Source organism: Podarcis erhardii (genome assembly GCF_964252035.2).
Source record: "Podarcis erhardii genome assembly, chromosome: 1".
Taxonomy (NCBI): Eukaryota; Metazoa; Chordata; class Lepidosauria; order Squamata; family Lacertidae; genus Podarcis; species Podarcis erhardii.
Window position 1 is genome coordinate 97,824,872 of NC_138497.1, and position 15,735 is coordinate 97,840,606.

At 39.7% G+C, this 15,735-nt stretch overlaps 1 protein-coding gene across 10 annotated transcripts in view; it reads right to left on the minus strand.

The window, feature by feature from the left end:
- Positions 1 to 15,735, minus strand: part of NCKAP5 (NCK associated protein 5) — a 647,162-nt gene that overhangs the window by 138,486 nt on the left and 492,941 nt on the right. For all 10 annotated transcript variants that reach the window (XM_081870239.1, XM_081870235.1, XM_081870238.1 and 7 more), the window contains 3 exons: positions 13,671 to 13,739; positions 8,533 to 8,571; positions 246 to 365 (listed from right to left, as the gene is read on the minus strand). In XM_081870239.1, the coding sequence (XP_081726365.1) occupies positions 246 to 365; positions 8,533 to 8,571; positions 13,671 to 13,739 (228 nt within the window). The remainder of the gene's footprint in view (positions 1 to 245; positions 366 to 8,532; positions 8,572 to 13,670; positions 13,740 to 15,735) is intronic.

Sequence of the window (15,735 nt, forward strand, 5' to 3'; positions counted from 1 at the left end):
AAGCATACTGAGCATTCTCTCTTCTCTATCTTATTCAGCTTCAATGTACCTCCAGAATTTGTACATTTTTCAATTTCAACAGTATCAGATGGCAGAGAGCCAATGTCCCTCTAATACACTGTGCCTATCAACTGTCATACTTTGCTTGTTGAAATTGCCATAAGCTGTCTAATGTTATGTAATTTCAGTAAGTATAACATGCCACATATTTAAACTGCAAAGATCTTTTCATGAATTAAGTCTACCTGAAGCAGCAAGCCAGATGCTGGTTTCATTCTTTGATGGAATAGCACACTAAGCGTTCGATTCTGTTGTTCCAGGTCAAAAACTCTTGTCTTTAACTTTAAACACTCCTCCCTCAGGTCCTAGAACAGGGAAGGAAATCTGAATTAGCAAAAAAAACCACCAACAACCCACATAATTCAAATATTAACTGAAAAGTCAATGAATATTATAATGCATGTGACAGAACACCACCCTTCTGTTAATGCCTGTGACAGAACACTACCCTATTCTGTTAATAGGAGGAATCCTATTTGCTAAAGGCTACTTGATCTTGTGGAGGCCTCTGCTGACAGAAGGATGCAAAGTGCTTTTCACTTATCTCCTGCCCTCCTGTACCTTTCACAACAACTTCCACACAGCACAGTAGCATCCCTCAACCACCTGGAGCAGATTTTCAGGTGTAGAAGAAGCAACAAAGAAGAGGTGAAATTGGCAACACCATATCCCTCCTTCTATCACTAGAAGTGTTGGCCAGATTAAAAGCCCTCCTGCCTGTAAAGGTAAAAGGACCCCTGACTGTGAGGTCCAGTCGTGGATGACTCTGGGGTTGCGGTGCTCATCTCGCTTTATTGGTCGAGGGAGCTGGCGTACAGCTTCCGGGTCATGTGGCCAGCATGACTAAGCCGCTTCTGGCAAACCAGAGCAGTGCACGGAAACGCCATTTACCTTCCCGCCAGAGCGGTACCTTTTTATCTACTTGCACTGCATGCTTTGGAAATGCTAGGTTGGCGGGAGCAGGGACCGAGCAACAGAAGCTCACCCCACTGCGAGGATTTGAACTGCCGACCTTCTGATCGGCAAGCCCTAGGCTGTGTGGTTTAACCCACAGCGTCACCCGCGTCCCTTCTTCCTGCCTTTAGGATGAAACAAATGGATTCCTTCCCAGCTTTTAAAATTAAGCAGATTTTTAAAAGTGAAATTTCAGCACTAGCATGTCATAAGAAATTAAAAGGTAGTATTTCTAAATACCTAGTATATTTGTTTAGACTGGCAGTTTTCAAGTATTTATTAGCTTAAGAAAAGTTTTAATTAGTTTCATTTTGTCTGGATACATAATAATAAATAGAAAACATGAAAAGCAATGCACTTTCAGAAAGCTGCATTTTCATTTCTCCAACCAAGAGGAATAACCAACAGCACTCTAGAAACAAGGCTATGTGGTACTGTGTGTCAGGGAAAGATGAACCAAGCAAGACCATATTTCATCGCAATCACAAGCAAACAGTGGGAAACATAACCTATGCCAGGTGAAAACTGATAAAAACTATATGCAGCCACAGGAATAGCTATATTTGACATGAGTATATTACATTCATCTTCTCAATCGCTTCATTATAAATCAAGTAGCATTGACAGCATATACATCCCCTCTATTGATATGTTCCTTCCCAACAGCAGTTGGATGCATTGGTTGTGATGATACTCCAATAAGACTTACCAGACACAAAATTATATCTCAAGTATCATCTGGGTACACAGACACTGAGGTATTAAATCACCACACAAATATGTATGTGCTATATGAGCAAGATACTGAATCTGCTTTCCTATCCATTTCTTCCTTTTCACAGTAGGCATGCATGTGTTGATGCAGGCCCATTCATCTGTTCTGTTGTATTAAGGAATGGTGAGCTTCTGAATTCTTGAAGGCCACTCCATTCTCCAGGTAGTTGTCTAGGAGTTGTAACAATTCATCCCTCCCTTGGGCAGTCAGGTTCTTTACTAAATCTAGCATCCCACATGCCTTTCATAGAATCATAGAATCATAGAATCATAGAGTTGGAAGAGACCACAAGGGCCATCGAGTCCAACCCCCTGCCAAGCAGGAAACACCATCAGAGCACTCCTGACATATGGTTGTCAAGCCTCTGCTTAAAGACCTCCAAAGAAGGGGACTCCACCACACTCCTTGGCAGCAAATTCCACTGTCGAACAGCTCTTACTGTCAGGAAGTTTCTTTGTTTGCTCTGATTGAGCACTAAAGAGCAGGTTTTCCCTGGGAAGGGAGTGGGAAAGGGGAAAACCACTTGGACGAGTCCCTAGAAACTAGGGTTCCAACAGGATTTTCTGGGCCCAGTACACTGTATATATGTTCAGCTCAGCGCTCCATCATGCCTACAATCTAATGTTAAGAACTGCTGCTTACATGCACATTGCAACTAAAACAAGAGCATATGGGCAAAGTAAGAAGGTGGGTGGGTTGTGGTGTCAATGGCATTGTGCTTTAGTGTATGCTCAGTCATTCCATGGGCAAATTAAAAAAAAAGTAATTTAAGTTTAAGCAGATCTGCAGCTTGGGTTCCTTGGGAACCCACCTACAATCCCCCTGAAACTAAGTAAAGACGTTTCTTCTGCCCATATTATGGGCAGGAGCCATCATTTCCGTTTCAGGCCTACAATGGAAACTGTTGAGATGGCTCAGTAGCATGGAATTTCCATTTCCATTATATGCTGCATTAATAATAAAATAAAATAAAAACATCAGTTTGCTTCTCCTAAACATGAGAACAGCTGCACTAACTACCTACATTCCTGTATTTTATTTTTGAAGGGCGCAAAGCACAATGAAAAGTCTTGCAGCTTCCCACATATTTACTTGTTAACAGAATTAACAATAAATTGAGTTATATGAACCTATTGAAGTAGCAGGCCAGAATGTTCACAAAAATAGTCTTTTTTTGTCTGTTCTTGGTCTGCTGTGCCTAAGCCAGCACAGTGAACAGAGAAGAAGAGGTAACACAATGAGACACTTTTGTTAAATGAAAGCTGTAAAAAATGTGGGTTAGCTTTAATTCAAAGGTAAGGCTAGATGAATTAAGAAGTCATTTTGCCTGAGCACATTACAAGTGGAGTGCTTATTTAAAGTACCCCTAAGGCGAACCAAGTTATACATTCTCTGCCTTCCAAAGTGACAGGGAGGCAATGCTATCTTTTATTTGAAGTGTAGCAAAATTCTAAATCCTCTAATTCTGCAAACAGAAATCCCTGTATAACTGCATCATCTCAGACCTTTTATGGGGAGCCTATATATATATATATATATATATATATATATATATATATATATAACCAAGCAAAAGCACTAAGGACAGTCCTTATGAGGTTCTAACAGCAAAATACATGGAGCCAGCAAGGGTATGGTGGTCTTCACTGGTCCTCCACATGGGGCTGGTAAAGGCAGGGCTGGTGAACTGTGTGGGCAGGTAAGAGCTGGAGTGTTTTAGTTCTGTTTCGCAGAATGGGGCCAAATTTGGCTTGAAGGTAGCATCTGAACCAACTCACGATCACTTCTAATGTCACAATGTTGATTTTACTAGGAGAAATGGTGCTAGCATGGGTACTTCCACACAATCCATCTTCCACTGAGTTGCTAATTGTTGCTGCTGAGGTATGACGCCTACATGGAAACAGCAACTACATTACCAGGCTTCAGGCCTTAAACTGAATCTTAAACTATCATGACAATGGACCAATCTGATCTCCTGAATATGGACATTCAGGTTCAAGTAGCATGCCTCTAAGAACCAGTTGCCTGCAAGGAAAAATGGGAGTTGTTTTTTGCCTTCCTGTCTTACTTGTGGTCTACCCAGAGGTGTCTATGAGAAACACAATGCTGAATTGGATGGTCTTTTGGTTTGGTCCAGCACTGTTCTAATGTTTCTGTTTCAGTGTGAGAGGAAACTAAAGAGTGAAAGTTGTTAAGACAGGCAAGTCCAGCTTTAATTTCCCCTCAAAATTATCTGCAATGTGAAATAACATGGCAAGAGGACTCCAGCCAAAGAAGCTCCTGGCTAGAGGCTGAATGAAATAAGTTAGAAGCTAGTCTTAAAACTTAAGACATGAAATATTTTCTGGAAATGTTTATGATTGTTTGCTGGTCTGTTATTCCCCTATCGGTTTTTAGATGCCTCTTAAGTAAAACCGTAACTTGTGGAAATGATGGAAACAAAACAACAACAAAATGCAGTGCTCTGAGGCAGAACTCCCAATTTAATATATTTTCCTTCATATTTTCACTCAAAAACTAGGCTCACTGGAGGAGTTCCATATGTCTTATAAGGAACGATCTCCTCCAAAAGTACCCACTTCAAACTATAAATTTGATCTCAAGGATTCAGTGACATTGATAAATCACTCAAGGTTTTGCTCTCTCAGTTGGTGTCACCATGATCTCTCAGCGGAACAGAAGCTTCTCATATACTTCTGGGTATGCAGTACTTCATCCCTTACATTATTATAGTATGTATTTAATTTAAACAAAAAATTAGTCCTTGAGGGGTATTTCCAAATTCACAGTGTAATATACATAGTTTGTGTTACTGCACAGTATTACTCTTCTGGAGTCTTTGAGAGCTCTTCAGATTCCCTCTGTATCTCATGATGCCCCTGAGGTGTGTTATCTCTTGGTGACATTACTTGTTCCATCTTGCTGCAGTGTGGTAGAAGACTTATCTGTTTACCAGTTATTACTTAGATTTGTATAGGAGCCATTTGTGATTGACCCGAAGAGCCTAATTTCCTTTTTACTGTACAGTATTGTCTTCCTGTCCTTTCTTATAAATAGTCTCAGTCCAAATGGCATTAGGAGGGCTGTAACAGTTAACATTCATTAACATTTAGAGTGCTGCCTTGTGTTTCCCCTTCAGGATATTAAATTAAGCAGCATTACTCAGCAGTAGGCTAGCGTCTGTTAAATTTCATCAATACTAAGCAAATCACATTATTAAATACATTTTAATCTATATCCTTAGTTCGTTCATAAGGAGTCCTTAGTACCTGTGTCTTCCAATATTGACAAAAGGGGTTGTCATGGAAAAAAATTGTCCTAAAGGAGTTATAAATAACTCACGAGACTCTCCGCACTTCAACTCCATTTTGTATTTGTTTTGTTTTTTAAAAAGAAAACATGTTGTTTTCTAAATAAGGTATAAATATATTGAGATCAATATACCAGCGAATATGCCACAACATATGGGCTTTTATATTGCAGAATGCTAATCTGGTTTGTGTATGCACTTGTATTCATGGCCTGTTAAATTGCATAACAAGAGAAAATGAATACATTTCTGATTTGTTTCTAGGGTTGGCTAGTCTGTTTTAATTCTCAATTGAGAATTTAGAAAAACAACACTGAAATGACAATTCCAGCAACAGATCCCCCCGCCAGCTATATTATACAGTACAACAGTCAGCAACAATCCAGGATTTCCTGTCCTAGTTGGTTGGAACTTCTCCTGGGATTAAGTGGCCATTGGGACTGCTCAGCATGCATTTAGATTTACAGTCACAGTACATGGATATCAGTGTGTAGTGGGGCAGAGCTTGTCTCCTGATACCAACATCACTGCTGTTTACGGGGTGGGGTTGGGGCCATAGCACTGCACTCACAGGACTACTGCCACCAATTCAGCATTCCCACCAGTGCAGCAAAACACCAATCTTATTGCTCCCATGCACCATCCTCACCCAGCTGTAACATTCTGCCCCACCCACATATGCTGGTACTGATGGATGTGAAAAGAATCTGCAACTTATAATAATGTGTATTTCTCTGCACTTGAAGATATTTAAACCTTACCCAGTGTTGATGCCTGCAGAAAATAACTCACAATACCGCTATACCTCTCTCCCCACCCCCCAATCCTTGCAATACACACTCACACCCAAAGGCATATCCTCACTCCTTCTAAGATGCCTCTCATGTGTTACATTTTATGGAGATGAAAACAAAGTGGGAGGAGGGGTGTTAGTTCACAATCACGTCCCAGCACCACAATGGACACACGGTCACAGACTGCAGCTCTGGAAAGAATGCATACTTTGCACACAGAAGGCCCCAGGTTCAAACTCACACATCTCCCACTAAAAAAACGCCAAACGGAAAACCTGGCAGAGGATGGTGGGAAAGATCTCTTTCTCTGACCAGGTACAGGGAGGCTTTTATGTTTCATATTAGATTGAAGGTTGTGTGTAATAGCCCTCATCTGAAGAAATGTAAGAACAACTGCAGGCTGTATGTCTGCTACTGCACGAACACAGGGAAGGTTCTCCTGGACCAGGCCAATGGTCCATGTAGCCCAGCACCCTGCGATGGCAGCCAACAAGATGCCTTTGGGAGTATTTGAGAGGAAAAATAGTCTTCACAGCTGTGATACTCAGAAACATGTATCCAAAGGCATACAGTCTCCAACAATGGGGATAGACCATAGCTATGGTGACAAGCAATCATTAATTGGACGCAGCTGGCGCTGTGGTCTAAACCACAGAGCCTAGGGTTTGCCGATCTGAAGGTCGGTGGTTTGAATCCCCGCATCGGGGTGAGCTCCCATTGCTTGGTCCCTGCTCCTGCCAACCTAGCAGTTTGAAAGCACGTCAAAGTGCAAGCAGATAAATAGGTACCAATCCGGCAAGAAGGTAAACGGCGTTTCCGTGCGCTGCTCTGGTTCACCGGAAGCGGCTTAGTCATGCTGACCACATGACCTGGAAGCTGTATGCCGGCTCCCTCGGCCACTAAAGCGAGATGAGCGCTGCAACCCCAGAGTCATCCACAATTGGACCTAACAGTCAGGGGCCCCTTTACCTTTACCCTTATGGTGACAAGCAACCATTAATAGCCTCCACAAAGTGATTGGGACTAGAATCTCTTTGATTAGCTTTTTAAAAACTGTTTTTACTGATAGTTTTAATATTTTTTTGTAACCCACTTCAAGCTTTTATTACAATCAAGCAGTATATAAATTTTGTTTGAATAAACTTTTAGATAGGCAGTAGATCCACCTCTTTCCTGTCACTCTTGTCTTGAATACAATAACCCCCACCTCCAGAACACCAGTTTGCTCTTGCTTGGGCTTGTGCATAGAGTCATCAGACTGTGCACTGCTGAGAAAGTTGTGCTGGCATTTCCCCCGTGCAGTAGGAGGGTAACTGAATGTCGATGTCCCACTGTTATACTACCTATTAGACACACATGCACACTCTGCAGACAATACTTTTAAGTAGAAACTGGAGCCACAGAGAGTTAATTGCTGATCAAGAAATGAAGCCAGATAGCTTTGCAGGAAAAAAAAAATTGAGGCAGAAGCACCACTCAAAAAGCTTAACAACAACAAATACAGCAAAGTTTACAGCAAAAAAAAGAAAAGGGAAAAAAAGCCTAATATTGGCAATTGGAAATAGAGGGATATGTAACTCCCACCCTCCCAATAGCAAAAATGATGTGAGACCAGGAAAGACAATCTGTACAAATGGCAATCTGTACAAAGTTTTATCTTTGCCAAATACATATTAGTGGGATCTGCAAGGAAATGCTGCAGTGTGGAGTGCTTCTGTTCAGGTTTTCAGTTACTCACTTCCCTTTCCCTATGCAAATGTTGCATGTCTGTCAGCATGCTCAGTTCTCACTCTGCTCTTTTTGGATTCCACACCCCTGGGATTTTTCCTAAAGTATTTTGTTTGTATTTCAAACCTTGACATTGCCCCTGAACATGCTAATATCTCTCTTTCTTGTGTATAGCAGGAGTGGGGATACAATTCTGGCATAAGGACAGGCACTTATAGAATGAGTTCATTAGGAACATGTCAACTGCTGGACTTTGACAAGGAAGATCTAGCTTCAAATCCAAAGTTGGTGACTTTGGGCCTCTCTTCCAGCTCAAACCATTGCAGGGATAAAAAGGGATTGTGCTTTAATCCCCCTGGAGGAAGAGTAGCATACAATTCTGATAGAGAAAATAAATATAGAATAAATTCATCTAGTAATAAATGCACTTACTATAAAAGATGACAACAACAACAACAACAACAACAACAACAACAACAACAACAACTCTGCCTTTTCCCCTGATGGGACTCAAGGTAGCTTACAGATAAAAACAAGAACCATTAAAATCATAGAAAAATCAAGCATTAAAATACAATTAAACATTGATAGAAAACATGCCAGTATACAGTATATCGAATACATGTTACAGTATATGTGCATGTTTTAAATTTCAAATTCTATTAGCTGGATATACATGTATGTGCTAATAATTAATGGGATCAGAGAAGACATGGAGAGGGAATTTATCCATTTTCTCCCATGTTACAGTCCTAAAGAAAATCCTCTGGTTAAGCTGATATTTCATTACAGAGTAAATCTCTAATTAGCACCAATTTTATTGAATAAAGATCTTTGATAACTCTAATTAAGTATCCTTGGTAACTATAACATTTAACAGTGTCTCACGAAAAGGAGAAATTACTTACCTTCTGAGTAAGTAGTGCTTGTACAACTTGGTTGGCTACCTGTAAGAATAAATAAAGGACATTTGAGCCGTGCATCAGATTGTGTTTGTGTGTGCTTTCTAAGGGTCATAGCTGAGTAATACAGCATCTGCTTTGAATGCAGAAAGTCCTGGTTCAATCTGTGGCATCTCCAGGTAGACCTGGAAACCCTGAAGAGCCACTTCTACTTAGTATAGACCAGTATTTATCAAACTTGTATATTCAGCTGCTAGTTAGGGATGATGGGAGTTGTAGTCCAACAACAGCTGGCAACGCAAGTTTGAGTAACACTGAAGTTCGAACATTTGCAGTTTGAATCCATGCGACGGGGTAAGCTCCCGTTGCTCTGTCCCAGCTTCTGACAACCTAGGAGTTCGAAAGCATACCAATGGAAGTAGATAAACTGGTACCGCTGTGGCAGGAAGCTAAACTGCATTTCCGTTCACTACGGCTTCCATCACGGTGTCCTGTTGCACCATAAGCGGTTTAGTCATGCTGGCCACATAACCTGGAAAGCAGTCAGTGGACAAATGCCGGCTCCCTCAGCCTGACGTGAGATGAGCGCAGCACCCCATAGTCCCCTTTGACTGGACTTAACCATCCAGGGGCAGCAGAGTAGCACGGGGGAGGTGCTAGCCACCATAGGGCGGTGCTAGCTGTCCATGGGGGTGGGGCAAGCCACCCACTGGGCAGGGGCCAGCTGCCTCCCTGTCTGGAGGACGGCCACGACTGGGATGGAGGTGGCGACTAGGGCGTCCTACAGGCCACACGCCACACATGTCCCATGCTGCATGCCTTCCTCCACTACTGTCCCTTTACCTTTTGCCTTTACCTATAGACAGTGCAGAACCAGATGGATCAATGGTCTGATTGGGTAAAAAGCAGCTTCCTGCGTTTGTACAGATAATTTCCTTTAGGCAAACCTGGAGGTTGTTTTTTTTTAAACTTCTCTTATATTCACTAGTGTTTCAGATTCTACCACTTCCCTTGAAAACTTCATTTTGTCCCAAATTCTGGAGTAGTATAAGACACAGGACTGGAAAAAACCAGTACCATTCAACCGATTTTGAAAGAGGTATCATCAATTTTGTTCAAGCAGAAGGCCAGGCCCTGGATGTTTTCATGAGGTCTAATTGTTTCTTGATTCAATATTGACAAAACAGAACATCTGTCATGACAGCAAGATACTGTTAAGTGCCACTAAAAATTAAAATGCCTACAGTCATCAAATGTGCTTGGATGGCACTCACGCCACACTTTATATTTATTTGCATCAGATTACAAAACATTGATTAGTAGAATTGTGTATACAACTAGATTTTTTTAAAATCCACCCCCACCAGATATTAACATTTGTATCACACATTTAATTATCTAATACCTTATTTTGTTCAAAAAATGACCTATTTTTGTACACACTAAAAAACCTTATGTTGTCAAAGCAGAGCCCTATCATATCTGAAGCTTATTCATTTGAAAATAAGCATACCTAGCAGTTAAAAACAAAATTCCACTTTCTTCTCAACAACTTCACTGAAAAAAAATGTAACCTACTCATATGAACTGAAGCAAGAGCAGAAATTTCAACCTAAGTAATTCTGCTCCTGTATGATCCAAGAGTTTGATTTGATTCATACACTTATAACATGACCCATTACCACTTCTCCCTTTCCAGAACTGGTCTCTAACCTAAGGCAACTAGGGAATAAACCTTCACATAAAATAGTTCTGTACATGATTTAATACAAGACACAGACTAATACTGCAGCCATAATAACCCACAGCAGTAAATATATTGCATCTCTGAAATCCATGTGTGTTGCCCTATAGGCTTTAAGAACTAACATCCAACCATTCCTTCTAGCATGTATTTTCAGTTGTAACATTGTTTGGTGTACCTAAAAATTGAACAAACCCATCCAATACATTACTTCTTTACGAAATGACATAACATGAAGCCACTTATTAGTAAAATAAATAAATAAATAAATAAATAAATAAATAAATAAATAAATAAGCAAGCAAGCAAGCAAGCAAGCAAGCAAGCAAGCAAACAGCTATGTTCAAAACCCTACAAGGTTCTGCAGACTGTGTCCAAGTCATTTGCAGCAGTTCTGCCTGCATAGTCACTAAGAGCTGTGCCAAGTGGCATAAGCAGAAGAGGGAGCAGTGCAAGCACTTCTGATCTGAGTAGCTGAAGGTAAGGCAACCTAGTGGCAAGGGATGTTGGAGAATTCTGATGAAAGTGGAAACAGGAAAAGGAAATTGCTGATGTTCGCTTTTTCATCCCATGCCCAGAATGGAAATAAATCTAGCAAATACAATTAGTATTCATGTCATTGCTGATTTCAGTCCATCAACAACATGTTAATTGATCATGGCTGCCCCCCCCCACTCCATTTACAATGCATTTCCTTCTTACTGAAATGAATGGGGTAGAATAACAATAATCCCTTTACCATCATGTAGAAATCCAAGATCTTTATACTTGGAAAAGCTGAAGTAGTATCCCCATCATCTTAATTTAAAGAAACTCACCATAACAGATTTGGAGGATTTCTGGCCAATCTAAGAAAGAATAGCAACAGAGCTAAAATAATCCAGGATATATTTCCAGTGACCTGGTCATGTTTTTGAATGATGAAGAATAAGAATAAGCTTTTATTATCTTATTTGCATGGCATGTTAATGACAGCTTTTAGTTGCTTTCAAATACAAGTTAAACATTGGTGGGATCTTTATATTTTGTCTGACTAACTGCAAATGCTAGTATAGTAATTTTAAGATGTTATAGTGTGGTGTATCACATTGCCCTGATAGAATGCAGCTGAGTCTGACATAAATCTTTACTGGCATAATAACATGAATAAATATTATACCACCTCTTGACAAAAAACTGACAATCAATTTCCAGAATAGGAAACTAGGATTAAGCATTTAAACCTCAGGCCCCTGAGGTAGAAGAAGGTAATCCTGTTTCTTGCATTAGGTTTCCTAGAGACAAGGAGATGGGTTTAGAATTTATAGATATATGTATTGAATTTTAAATAAATGAAGCTCATCTTATATAATGCATTGCAGTGCTATTTACTTTCAAGTTCAATCCAAATGATTGATCTATCTACTTTAGAGGAAATAGCAGAGATAGACAACTAATTTCAAAACAATTGTTTGTTAGGATTACTATCAGAATTTATAAGCGACTGTAATTGTCTCACATTCTGATTCCCACCCCACCCCACCCTTTACAATGACTGAATTTTATGGGTAGATACACTCACAGAATATTAAATTGTATTTCAGGGCAAGAATTTGTAATGCAGTTATGAAGGTTAGGTTTATAATAAACAGAGAAGAAAGCATATGAACAAAAGGGACATTAAGATTTTTAGAAAATAATAATGAGGGCCTGAATCCAGCAATTTTGCACCTCAGCTCTGTCTATCAGTTTATTTGATGAGGTTTTGTGCCTATACACAAAGTTTGAAACAGCTGAGTAATCCCCATGCCATCAAATCAAAGTTTATACAGCTGATATTACTGAGATGGGGAGAGCCACTTTTGTGATCATCTACAACTGTTCAACTCTCCAATCTATGTTGTCTGCCCAGCAGCAAACCCTTGTGCTATTAATCTGCCCATAAACCTATTCCAAAATTCATACCGTAAACTTGGCATCAATATGGGCTGATCAGAAGCCTTAAAGTTTTCTGCCACAGCCACTGGAAAAAATAAAACAGCCCGCTTGTGCATGCCCACATGCGATCAGAAGATTTGTGTGTCACTTCTAAGTATGCGGTAGCATAGTGCTGGGAACACTTTCACCTCAAACTACATAGAATATAATTTTTGTGTGAGCAAAAGAATTGAATTTTGTAGTTGTGGCTATATTTTCCCCTGCTTGATAAACCCCTGAATCCATATAATCAGAAGCAGCAGTTTATTAAATAGGTCTATATCCTAGCTGAAAAGTTTCTGTAGAAACTTGCTCCAAAACAGCAAGTACCCTCAACCTATATGTGGTACTTAATGGTAGTAGGTTTCTTGGTGGAAGGGATAGTGTGCATAGTCTCCCAGCTGGGGGAAATGGTATAGCTGGACCTGGTTTTATAGCCTTTGACATAGGAAGTTCCCAAGAAAATGAATGTCTAAACCTATTCTTCAAAGCTACTTCTGACAAATATTGTAAAAAATGGGGGGAGGATCACTACAATCTCTATTTCAATTTCAAGATTTGCTCTTAGAAGAACAGGATGAGAATGTCTTAAACTCAGGTGGTTAAGCAGGGTCTTGTGAGACAGAGACCCACTAACTTTCAGTATCAACAGTTTCCCAGCTGATCTGGGAAATACAAACTTTCAGACTGAGCTTAGGTGATTTGGGGGGGGGGGAATAGAACTAGACATGGGTCACAATCCAAGTTGATATTATTCTGGGATGTAAAATCTCCAAGTTGTCTGGAATGCCTTAGATTGTTCATGCATAATTAAGGCCAACAAAAGAAGAAAATGGTTTGGAAAATCCTCTTTCATTTGGGATGCAGAATATTTCATGGGTAAAAAGGATTATTACTATTACCATAATCTATTGCTGTACTTCTCAAAATGTAAGTCAATGGCATCACAGAGTTGGTTTGTTCAAAGTGAGCATGGGTCTTGAAGATAAATGCAAAGATCCAATGACTTTTCAGTGTTGCATTATGGATTTAAATGAACCAACCCATATTAAAGACAAACTTCCTCGGGTAGATCCACTCAGTAAAAGAACAGGAGCACCACTGGACCATACTACATGGGAATCAAATCTATCATTCCATCCAGGATTTGTAGGTGAAGCTAATAACAGTATTTAACTTTGGACCTTTAAAAACCCCCAAAAACTCTTTTGTCTCAAAGGGAGCTAATTCCACTGCTTCTATTCTACTTCTGAATTTATTTATTTTTTAATCCTGTGTATGTCCCAAGGGAAATCTAGAATCCTAAACAAAACTACAAAAATTGTTCATAATTAGTATATTCGGAATTATTTTATTATAAACTGATTAACAAATAAAAATGTAACCCAATAAGAAAGGGAAGGGTTGCTTATTGGAAAAGTGACAAAACACTGATCCACCTTACTTCATCAAGGCAACGTTCATACTGTTCTCTCTGATTTTCATTTTCCATAGCCAGTGCGGAATTCTCTGCCTGCAAGACAGAAAAGTAATGCAAATTAATCAGTGGGCATGGTGTGAAACATGACAACCCAATCAATACATTTACCCTATACACCTCCTCAGGATCCAAAATAAACTCAGGGTGGGGGGTGCGGATAAATAAATAAACAATAAACTAAATCTATGTGCTCTCATTTGCTGTTACAAATAACAGAAATTCTATTAGCTTTATGAAATTATCACAAAATACATTACAATTTAGAGAACGACAGACATTGCTATTCTACACATCTCTGTAATCTATTCTTGGCAGATGCAGAAAACAGCCTTTAGTATAAACACTGCAGTGGATATTTTGCACATCAATTTTCTTTTATTCAAGCTTGCCAAGCTCAAATGCTTGAAAATCATGAGTCAGGGGCATTTTCTTCCCTTTCCAAACCACAAAGCTTAGCTTAATATTAAGAGATTTAGAGATACAATAATAAAATGCAATTTCTTTTTATCATCTGAACATTGCAGCATTGATGGATAGCACAGCCATATTTTAGGAGTGGTTTTTCTTTCTGATATCATAAAATCTAGAAATGCAGCACACACTTTTCTCTTACACTGGGTGCAATGGCTCAAGCCTATTTTGTCCAGTGTAATAGGTGGACAGTATATAAGCTCACCTCCAATTATCATAAATATATATAAATAGAGTTCACTGCTGTAAGACTGGAAGAGTTGATAAAAATGCAGGACACAATCTAGCCAGTATGAAACCTCTCCTTTCCAACTAAATAAAGTCACATTGAAAACAGCAGAACTTTAACACATGGATGGTATAATATACAAATTGTGCAATGTGGGAGCTTATCAGGGAATCCAGAAATAGAACTTGAAATCTCATTATCTTAGACTGGCACTTGACCTAAAGAATAATCTGTGACTGCCTGCACAGTTCCCAAATCTTTGATCATGCACAGATAGAATAGGGGCATCTAATGTCAACCCTTTTAGTGACATCAGCATGAAGTCTCTAGATTGCACAGGCTAACTATAATGTACTAAGACCTTGACCATCTCATGTTGCCTGGCAAACATAGCAGCACCTCCTCTCTGCTGCACTCTGGGCTCCATCTCACACCTTAGCGTGGGTAGGGAGGGGAGGAATTATAGACAAACAGCAAATATAGCCTTTAGTGTTATGAAAACAATACAAGCCATTGTGATGTCAAACTTTCACTTCCACATTGAATTATGGTCATCTTTACAAGTAGAAGTTCCTTATGCCATGGCTAGTGACTGTCTCCGGATTAGAATATTAACCTATTTTAATTTTCTAGATTAGATCAGATTGTTTTTGATCTGCCACTCTGAAAAGAAATGTCACCACTAATCAACACAACTGAACAATAGGGGGTTATAAGAGGAACTATTTGAATAGGCAAGGAGTGCTGGTTTGTCAACTATAGCTGTCCTGGACCAAGACAGTCTGTTATCAATAACCCATATTCTGGATATCTCATGGCTGTGGGACTGCAACATGCTCTACATCAGGGGTGTCAAACTCAAATTCATCGGGGGCCACATCAGCAGTTTGGTCACCCTCAAAGGGCCGGTTGTATCTGTAGGACTATGTGTCCACTCTTTATTATCATAAATTATTGTCACTGCATTCAATTATTACTGTTTTTTGTAATAATGTAAGGAGGATAAAAAGAGGGAGGATAAAAAGAGGGAAATAAACAACTCAATCAACCAAGATCGCATTTCTTCTTTTTTATTTATTTTATTTTTTCATTCAAGCGGAGGGAGAACAAGAGCCATTTAAAGGGGAAGAAGAAAAACAAAACCACAACAAAAGGGTTATTGCACTTAGACCTTTGAAGACGCGTGTAAATTACTCGGTGGGGAGAAAAGAGACGGGAGTGAAAACAACACATTCTTTTCATCTCGGGAGTTCCTGGTGGCTTTCAAGAAAAAAGGATTCCTTCTCTTCCTCCCCCCGCCACCCTGCCTCCTCTCTCTCTCATCTGCCT